Below are 9679 nucleotides of genomic sequence, written 5' to 3'. Positions count from 1 at the left end.
GTTGAAGCATAAAACTAAACTGATGTTGTTTTCTGTCTGCAGCAGCTCTGAGTTTTGTGGTCAGTGCTGAAGGTTTGATCCAAGTGTTTGGATATGAGGGGAGAGATGTAAAGTTTTATTGCCACTATTATCGGGGAGATAAGAATAGCGAAAAATACTTTTGTAAGAATGACTGTGGCTCCAGTGACGTTCTCATTACAACAAAACAGAAAAATAAAGGCAAATATTCCATCACTGATGATAAAAAGAACAGAATCGTCACAGTGACCATCTCTGGTCTTCAATCACATGATGCTGGGAAATACTGGTGTGGAGCCACTGGGTGGTTTATTGATACCTACAGTGAAGTAAAACTGCACATAAAAGAAGGTAAATAATAAGTTCATGTTTCTATATTTCACTATAGATTTCACAGCCAATTAAAATGAATTAAATGAAGCATCAATGTCTAACCATGTTAATAATACACACTTTTAATCAATGTGTGGTCTTAATTTCAGCTGTTATTAGAAGCAAAATGTATTTTCTAATTTTGCTAGTTGAATTATCATGTACTTGCAGATCTGGATCGTCTTCTATGTTGAAATAAATACATGTTCAGACATCAATGCAGACATGTTAATACAAGACAATTGTACTATAATGTTAAATATAAATCTCTATCAAAAAAGTACAACTAGTTTTTCTTTCTTTCACATTGTTTTTTTAACCTCATGTCAGACAGATGTTCCAACACGATGAATAAAATCCAAAGTATTGAGGAAGGTTCAGTGACCATCAGCTGTCCGTACGACTCTCAGTTTGTCAACAAGCTGAAGTTCCTCTGCAGAGGAAACCGGCCCTCCACATGTCGACAGCAGGCAGTGATCACCTCTAGCAACACACAAAATGGACGATTCAGACTCTCTGATGACAGGAAGTCAAGAATATTCACAGTGACCATTTCCAGTCTGACCCTGAAGGATTCTGGGTCGTATCTTTGTGGAGTCCAGAGAAACTCAGGATTTGATGTTTTCTCTGCTGTTGAACTGAAGGTCAAAGGTGAGAGATCATTCTGCCTTTGCTAATTTGATATTGAATCTTAAGAAGTTTATAAATACAACAGTTATTAAAATTTCCTTCTCCAGCAAAATTGTTCTGTCTGAAGTCGTACAACATCAGTGGCATCGAGGGACGTCCAGTAACTCTGCAGTGTCCTAATTCAGGACAACAACATGATAACAAGAAGTTCCTCTGTAAAGGAGACCAACACAACAACTGTACAGACATGATGGAGAACCAAACAAAGTTCAAGCTGCTCAATGTCTCCTCCACCTGTTTCTCTGTGATCATCACTGAACTGGAAGCAGCTGATGCAGGAACATACTACTGTGGTTCAGACTCTCAGCTGAGATTCATAAAGATACAGCTGGCAGTCGGTGAGACCAACACAGAGAGAGATAGAATAATAAAAAGCAACACAAAATCTAGGTTAAGGTTTTTTACCACATTATGTTTTGTATTTTCTCTGACAGTTTCACTGCATGAAACCAGCTCTGTGTCTCCGACCATCATTACTGAACAAGTTCCATCACAGCCATCATCACATAATCCTGGTAAATTCTTTACATTTTCTGTTTCTCTGTGCCTCTCCTGATTTCCTTCATTTAGTTTTCCACAAACAGCAGATATTCAAGTACTGAGATACATTAATGGAGTATTAGAGAATGTTGTTTTGTTGGCTTCTCACAGCTTTTCCAGCCTTCACCTCACAGCCTAATGGTAATGCTTCACATGTCCACTGCAGTACACTAATATGAATTTAAGTCAGCCATCAAATCAAATCAATCAAATTTTATTTATATAGCACATTTCAGCACCAAGGTATTTCAAAGTGCTTTACATCATAAAAACTCAACAAACATACAAACTCATAGAACGCAAAGGCAACATTTGAAACATTATAATTTAGTCAACAAAGTGTCTTTGTTAAAATTTTCATTGATTATGTTTCAAAAGAAACTAAAGAGGTGGGTTTTTAGTCCAGATTTAAGGGAACTCAGTGTTTCAGCATATTTGCAGTTTTCTTGCAGTTTGTTCCAGATTTGTGGTGCATAGATGCTCAATGTTGCTTCTCCATGTTTGGCTCTGGTTCTGGAGATGCAGAGCAGAACCAGAACCAGAACCAGAAGACCTGAGAGGTTCTGGAAGGTTGACACAACAACAGCAGATCTTTAATGTATTGTGATGCTGAGCTGTTCAGTGATTTATAAACTAACTGTAGCAGCTTGTGCTCTTTCTAGAAGTTTTATCTCAGGTGTGTCCAATCTCCCATTAGAGACAATTGAGCCAACACAGGTCAATCCTGGACCTACCAGTCCTTCCTGTTGCCTGGACCTTCATAAATGAAGTCTGAATGTTTAGTGTTGATTTTTGTAAACAATGTTTCAAATTGTTATTACATGCTTTCATTCTCTGTGTCTGTTTCTAGGAAATTTTCTGTCCATGCCTATTGAATATTCAATTCTCTTCTTTTCAGATCTGACCTTATTTTACATTCTGCGTGTCGTCCTGTTTCTGCTGTGGATCCTGCCGTTTGTCCTTCTGATGATTCTTAAAAGAAAATTGAAGCAACAAGGTGAATTTAACCAGAACATCAACCCACAACAATAAAGAACAAGAAAAAAAGGATCTATGATGTAAGTCCACAAAGCTGCCGCTCTGAAAGATTTCTTCTTGCGAGGACATTAGTTAAGTTTTCATTAACTATAAAATAAATTTGTTTAATGGAAACACACCAATTTCCAAAAAACTTAAGAGTTTTCAATGAAACGTTTTGCAGTAGGTAGATAACATTTTCCAGTCGTGTTGAAATAGATGTATTTCGCGAAACTGCAATGGAAAAACTTTTTTAGTATCACACAAGTAACATGATACATATCCAGATGTTACTGCTGGCGAAAAGGTTGAAGGTGACGACAGGAAACAGTAGCAGGATGATGGTTTGTTTTGGGGCTTTCTTGGGATAATGTGCAGCAGTCTCCACCAGAGCTCTCACAGTTCATAAAAAATACAAACGTGTAAAATCTGCAGCTCTTCTGAGAAATCACAGACTGCAATTTACCCAAAACGCTGCATACAAAGCCGCTCCCAATAAGAAACTTGTCACTCCAGCATAAGATGCTGACGTCTCCTCTGATGGCTGATAGAGAAATGCTAGCGCCAAGACTGAATGATGAAAATATCTCATTATAACTTTAGTCAAGATTAGCAGAATATTGACAAATATTTGTACACAATTGTAATAGAAACACAGCTAGTGACTGCACTAGTGGATTTCTATATGTCTTACTATCCTGGATAGATTACATAAATCTCTAAAACAAAAGTAAAAAGAAGTGATGACAACTGGATCCAAAACGTTTCCTGTTACTTATTTTTATGTCCACTAGGGAAAGTTTTCTGTTTCTGTTCAGTTTCTCCATGTCTTTGTCACGTCTCAAAAGATGCTTCATCAAAATTTTAATGGGTGGATTTGAGAAGTTTGATCACAAATCGCAGCCTTTAAGGATTCAGCATACATTTCTCCTACATTAATAACTTTTTCATCACCCTCTACATTGGTTCTTTGCTCAATGATTGACTTTATCTTTGTGTCCAGATCCTTCAGGTTTTGTCCTGTGAGATTATGAACATTAATCCAGATTAGTTTTTCTGCTCAGTAATATAAATCTCATTTATCTGAATATCATAAATGATTATTTTTCAGATTTGTGAAAATCCAGAAGACAGCTCAACCTTTGCATCAAAGCATCAGGAGCAACGATGAAGCTGCAGAATCTCAACATGTGAACCAAAGTCTCACCACAAATGAAGATATTTATTCTGATTGTCGGAAAGCAAAATGATGAGATGCACTGCAGAGGAAATTATTATATACATTTCAAGCTAATTTAAAGATTTAGATGCTAATTGCTAAATATTTTAATGATGCAACTTGTTTTATTATATTAACTTTCTCCACACAATAATAAATAAGAGGTTTTTGATGAACCAACCTTTGTTTCTTTTTACATTTAGACTAAATCATGAAGGTGATAAGGTTTTCTGTAGAGGAAAACACTTTTTAAATCTACAGTTTTTTCATCCTCTTAAATTGTTCTAGTAATCTTTTTTATGTTTCTATATTTGTCATTTGTCAGTTTGACTTTAAAATAAATTTTAATTCTACCTTCAATGTGTGGCAACATGTTTCTTCCTGCTCATTTTATTCACTAGATTCTGTTACTATAAACAGTTTTGCAATGAGAGAAAGAGAACCTGGAGAACATCGATGAATGTTCTAAAATAAATTATCAAACTATAGACAGAAAGTTCTGCTTCACTTATATTTAAACAGGAAATATTCTTGCTGAGATGATACAGCACTAACCACTACACCTCAGCCCTCCCACATTTCCTATGACCATTTCCTCCAACTTTGTAAACACTTATTTTAATTTTACTAATAATAAGCATGTCTTCTTACTGTTTGGTTGTTTTGATAGAGTTTAGTTTTAGCATTTGAAACATAGAGAAAATGATCATTTTACACATCATTTATGAGGCCTGCTGATATGTGTGAAGGGCTGAACTCATCACACCAATGTGGTTTCCTTAAAATACGTCATGTTTCACTTCTACATTGTTTCTGGTTTAGTTTGTCGTCCTCAATAATGCAAAGATGTGGAGCTTCCAGATCGTGTTGTTCATCTTGTCTGGTAAGTTTTAATATTTATTTGTTTTCAAATATAATTTAAACAGTTTCCATTGGCTTTAAAAGCAGGAGTAGATTTTGTCATCAACATAATAAAAATTTAGAATAAAATCAAATAGACATGATGGCGCCCTCCGTAGCTGACATACGACTTTTGTTTTTCAATTTGCTTTTAAATAAATACATTTACAATCTATCCATTGTCTTTTATACATATGACCTTTTCTATTTATACGTATATTTACTGTTTGCTTAGTCAGACTAAGAATTTCATTCTAATTTTTTGCAAATTACAATAATTTAAAATTAAAGTTAGTGGCATTGAATTTAATTTGTTCTCTCCTGTTTCTCTCAAGTTCAAACATGAAGATCTGCACAGCTGAGATTAAAAACCAGAAAACTGAGTGTCCCTCAATAATCCACCCAAACTTTGTTGTGGTGAAAAAAATCTATTTCCTGTTTTTGTGAGTAAAGCCTGTGAGATCATTGGTTGCAGAGTTATCACTTGACCAATGCAGAAACAAGACGTTTCACACTTGTGAATTAAGTTGACAAGTTCAAAAGCTGTTAAACTTTCTGAATGTCAGGATCCTTAATAGCTCTGACGTTTCCTCTAAATGTCTCATTTTAAAATAACTTCTGCCTCAGTTTAACTCTGGTTTAGAAGAACAAAGAGATGTGGAGCCATCAACACATCATCATCTGCAGTAAGACATAATATATGATCGACAACAGTTTGCTTTAATCTTATGATGAATTTTATTTCATTAAAATTAAATGTGTTTTTAAATTATATAGCATTTACTTAAAGACTCAGTAGCACTTCCTGTTTGTGTTGTGACTGAAATGTGATCGTCTTATCTTATACAAACTAATTGTGCTTTTTATTTGAAAAAGTAGTTTTAAAAATTTGTAAAAAAATATATTTATTGTTCAAATGTTGAAGCATAAAAACTAAACTGATGTTGTTTTCTGTCTGCAGCAGCTTTGAGTTTTGTGATCAGTGCTGAAGGTTTGATCGAAGTGTTTGGATATGAGGGAAGAGGTGTAAATGTTTCATGCCACTATGACCAGGGATATGAGAATAGCAAAAAATACTTTTGTATGAATGACTGTGGCTCCAGTGACATTCTCATTACAACAAAACAGAAGAATAAAGGCAAATATTCCATCACTGATGATAAAAATAACAGAATCGTCACAGTGACCATCTCTGATCTTCAATCACATGATGCTGGGAAATACTGGTGTGGAGTCACTAGGTGGGGAAAAGATACCTACAGTGAAGTAAAACTGTACATAAAAGAAGGTAAATAATAAGTTCATGTTTCTATATTTCACTATAGATTTCACAGCAAATTAAAATGAATTAAATGAAGCATCAATGTCTAACCATGTTAATAATACACACTTTTAATCAATGTGTGGTCTTAAATTTAGCTGTTATTAGAAGCTAAATGTATTTTCTAATTTTGCTAGTTGAATTATCATGTACTTGCAGATCTGGATCGTCTTCTATGTTGAAAATAAATACATGTTTAGACATCAATGCAGACATGTTAATACAAGACAATTGTACTAGTCTATAATGTTAAATATAAATCTCTATCAAAAAAGTACAACTTTCTTTTATGTTTTAGATTTATTTCTAGTTTTTCTTTCACTTTACATTGTTTTATTAACCTCATGTCAGACAGATGCTGCTACAAAGTGAATAAAATCCAAAGTATTGAGGAAGGTTCAGTGACCATCAGCTGTCCGTACGACTCTCAGTCTATCAACAAGCTGAAGTTCCTCTGCAGAGGAAACCGGCCCTCCACATGTCGACAGCAGGCAGTGATCACCTCTAGCAACACACAAAATGGACGATTCAGACTCTCTGATGACAGGAAGTCAAGAATATTCACAGTGACCATTTCCAGTCTGACCCTGAAGGATTCTGGGTCGTATCTTTGTGGAGTCCAGAGAAACTCAGGATTTGATGTTTTCTCTGCTGTTGAACTGAAGGTCAAAGGTGAGAGATCATTCTGCCTTTGCTAACTTGATAATGAATCTTAAGAAGTTTATAAATACAACAGTTATTAAAATTTCCTTCTCCAGCAGAATTGTTCTGTCTGAAGTCGTACAACATCAGTGGCATCGAGGGACGTCCAGTAACTCTGCAGTGTCCTAATTCAGGACAACAACATGATAACAAGAAGTTCCTCTGTAAAGGAGACCAACACAACAACTGTACAGACATGATGGAGAACCAAACAAAGTTCAAGCTGCTCAATGTCTCCTCCACCTGTTTCTCTGTGATCATCACTGAACTGGAAGCAGCTGATGCAGGAACATACTACTGTGGTTCAGACTCTCAGCTGAGATTCACAAAGATACAACTGGCAGTCGGTGAGACCAACACAGAGAGAGATAGAATAATAAAAAGCAACACAAAATTCAGTTTAAGGTTGTTGGGGTTTTTTTTTTACCACATCATATTTTGTATTTTCTCTGACAGTCTCTTCAAATCAAACCAGCTCTGTGGCTCCAACCAGCTCTGCTGAACAGGTTACATCACAGCCACCATCGCTGTCCCCATCATCACATAAACCTGGTAAACTCTTTGTTTCTTTCTGTTTATTACTTGTGTTTTTGCTCACTCTTTTCATTCCTGTTATTCCAAATCTCTATATGTTCTGGTCTAACTGGTCTAAGCTGCTCTTATGACACAAAGTGAATCTCTGCATTATTAAACTGAAGGTCATTTCAGCTCCTCAATGTAGGATTTAGTTTTATCAGTAGTGGATTGGCTGAAATGATGTAGCTGTTTAAATGCACACTAAACATCCTCACTCACAAAGCATCAACACATTCATGCATTTCACACATTCAGAGAACATCAGCACTAGAGAATGTTATGCCACCATCTTTCAGTATCTTTCTCAAGGAAACCTTAAGATGGAGAACAAAATCTAGTTCCTCTTTCATTAGATTGAGTCATGCTACTGACTTTTGAGGTGTGAACTTTTTCAGGTTTCTGAGTTTTGAGTTTGAGACAAAAATGACAACATTCACATCACAGGTCTTGATGCTTAATTCAATTTTTTGCTGAAATCCAATCTTTAGTTGTTTTTTTGCGTGGTCGTTCATACTTCTAATTAAATCGTACCGCAATCAGACTTCTGTGCAAACGGTTTACAACACAAAAGCAACCCACAATCATAGAAGAACGTTGACATCACTCAGCAGTAAACTGTTTATGGAAGTAAGAGTAGATGTAGCTATTTACGGATCAAATTAAAAGTATCTTGTGACAGTATCTATCATGACAAGAACACAAGAGAAAAAAGAAAAAGAAAGCACAACTAACAGCAATGGCCTCTTGTGGTGAATTGACTGCAAACTCTGCAGAGAGGTCTGTTTGGATTGTAGTCAGAACCAGGAGTGGTGGGACTGTGATGTGATGTGCCTCAGTGTCACAGACGTTTTTCATATTTTCATAATTATAATGTTCAAAAATTGTTCAAGTCCAGTTTTACCTTCTTCTGGTGCATATCTCACATCTATGGCACAAAAGTTGGGTAAAAAGCCACATGACCGTTCAGACTGCAAACCCTTCAAAAACTACCAGATACATATTCAATTTACTTCCACATATGGAAGTGGCACAAACTGGATTTTTATTTGAAGATGAAACAATCGAAATATTGCCATTCAGACTGCCAGGAAAAAGTCAGAAATAGGTCTGAGGCTTTGGGTCACATTTGCTCGTTGTGTGAATGTATCCTTAAATGACACTGAGAATTATTGGGCTGAACTCAAATAACTTAACTTAACTCTTATTATAAATAAGAGTTAAGAAAACAAAGTAAATGTGGTGGAGAGAGAAAGAGAAAACAGGAACATGTGTATCGAGTTGAACTGCAAGTGATTACAGTTTTTCCACAACATTTAAAATAAGAAACTCAGGTTCTCATTTTCTCGTGTTGTTTCTAGGGAGGATTTCTGTGAACCAGCTAATTTCTCCATTTCCTTGTTTTCAGATGTTTCTTTATTCTACATTCTGCCTGCGGTCTTCGCTCTGCTTCTGATCCTGACATTTGTCCTTTTGCTGGTTTTAAAATACAAAACAAGGATCAAGCAAGGTACATTTATACAGATTATACACCAACACATAAATCCCCCACAGAATCACATCATGTTTACTTTGTGTTTTCAGTGGACAGAATCAATGCAAACGTGTTGTACTCTGCTGATAATAAAGTGGAGATGAGAATCAATGATGTGAGTAAACAGAACTTCAGCTCTAAAATATATTTTTTTGCCTGCAAATAAAATCTTATTTCTTTTATTTCTTTAGATCTATGAGTTACAAGAAGATGCTGTTTACATGAACTCTTCCACTCCAAACATGTTAAGTCATGACAATGATATCTACAACAACGTCCTTTAAAGGAGACCTGCAGAAATTAGGAAACACGTGACCAGAGTTTCTGCCATCTTCTGTAACAGCTCAATAAAGCAACCAAATGCTGGTGTGTTTTCATTTAGACATGTTTTTAATATTTATTAAATAACGTTATCTGAACGTGAGCTATTCAATATTCACAAATGCTGTAATTTCAATGTTATTGTAATGAATATATAAGCTGCAATAAACCAACCTTTTCACCAATCCTGTGCATTTAATCAAAATGTTCTTTCAGCACTGATACTTAGAAACTTGAGCATTGAAATCTGGCATGCAAAGTCTAAACGCATGACACTTGGCACTTTTAAGCAAATAGTTGCTACAATTTAAACAGTAATATAGTGTACACCAATTCCAATATACAAACATAATCTGAACTGAAACTCTAATGGAAAAATACGTTTTAAACATTCAGTCTAAGAAAGAAATGGGACTGTACAACTGAGGAAGAATGCAAATTCCACTCTAAAAGCAGTTAAAGAAATTGTTTA

General features: G+C 35.4%; 1 protein-coding gene across 1 annotated transcript; it reads left to right on the top strand.

Annotated features, from left to right (window-relative positions):
- The first annotated feature begins 4712 nt into the window (after nucleotides 1-4712).
- On the top strand, nucleotides 4713-9328 carry LOC111608510 (polymeric immunoglobulin receptor-like). Its single transcript, XM_023333146.1, has 8 exons — nucleotides 4713-4739; nucleotides 5718-6044; nucleotides 6429-6749; nucleotides 6836-7126; nucleotides 7236-7331; nucleotides 8761-8862; nucleotides 8937-9001; nucleotides 9078-9328. Exons 2-8 carry the CDS (start codon nucleotides 5840-5842, stop codon nucleotides 9168-9170), a joined length of 1173 nt encoding a protein of 390 aa, XP_023188914.1. The 5' UTR covers nucleotides 4713-4739; nucleotides 5718-5839; the 3' UTR covers nucleotides 9171-9328.
- Nucleotides 9329-9679: the final 351 nt, after the last annotated feature.

This window comes from Xiphophorus maculatus, chromosome 5, assembly GCF_002775205.1.
Source record: "Xiphophorus maculatus strain JP 163 A chromosome 5, X_maculatus-5.0-male, whole genome shotgun sequence".
Taxonomy (NCBI): Eukaryota; Metazoa; Chordata; class Actinopteri; order Cyprinodontiformes; family Poeciliidae; genus Xiphophorus; species Xiphophorus maculatus.
This window is presented reverse-complemented; position numbering and strand designations above follow the sequence as displayed.

Coding starts and splice junctions, on each gene's coding strand:
- LOC111608510 (XM_023333146.1), top strand. CDS start 5,840: ATGAATGACTGTGGCTCCAGTGACATTCTCATTACAACAAAACAGAAG. Junction 7,332..8,760: donor CCCATCATCACATAAACCTG/GTAAACTCTTTG, acceptor CCTTGTTTTCAG/ATGTTTCTTTATTCTACATT. Junction 8,863..8,936: donor CAAAACAAGGATCAAGCAAG/GTACATTTATAC, acceptor TTGTGTTTTCAG/TGGACAGAATCAATGCAAAC.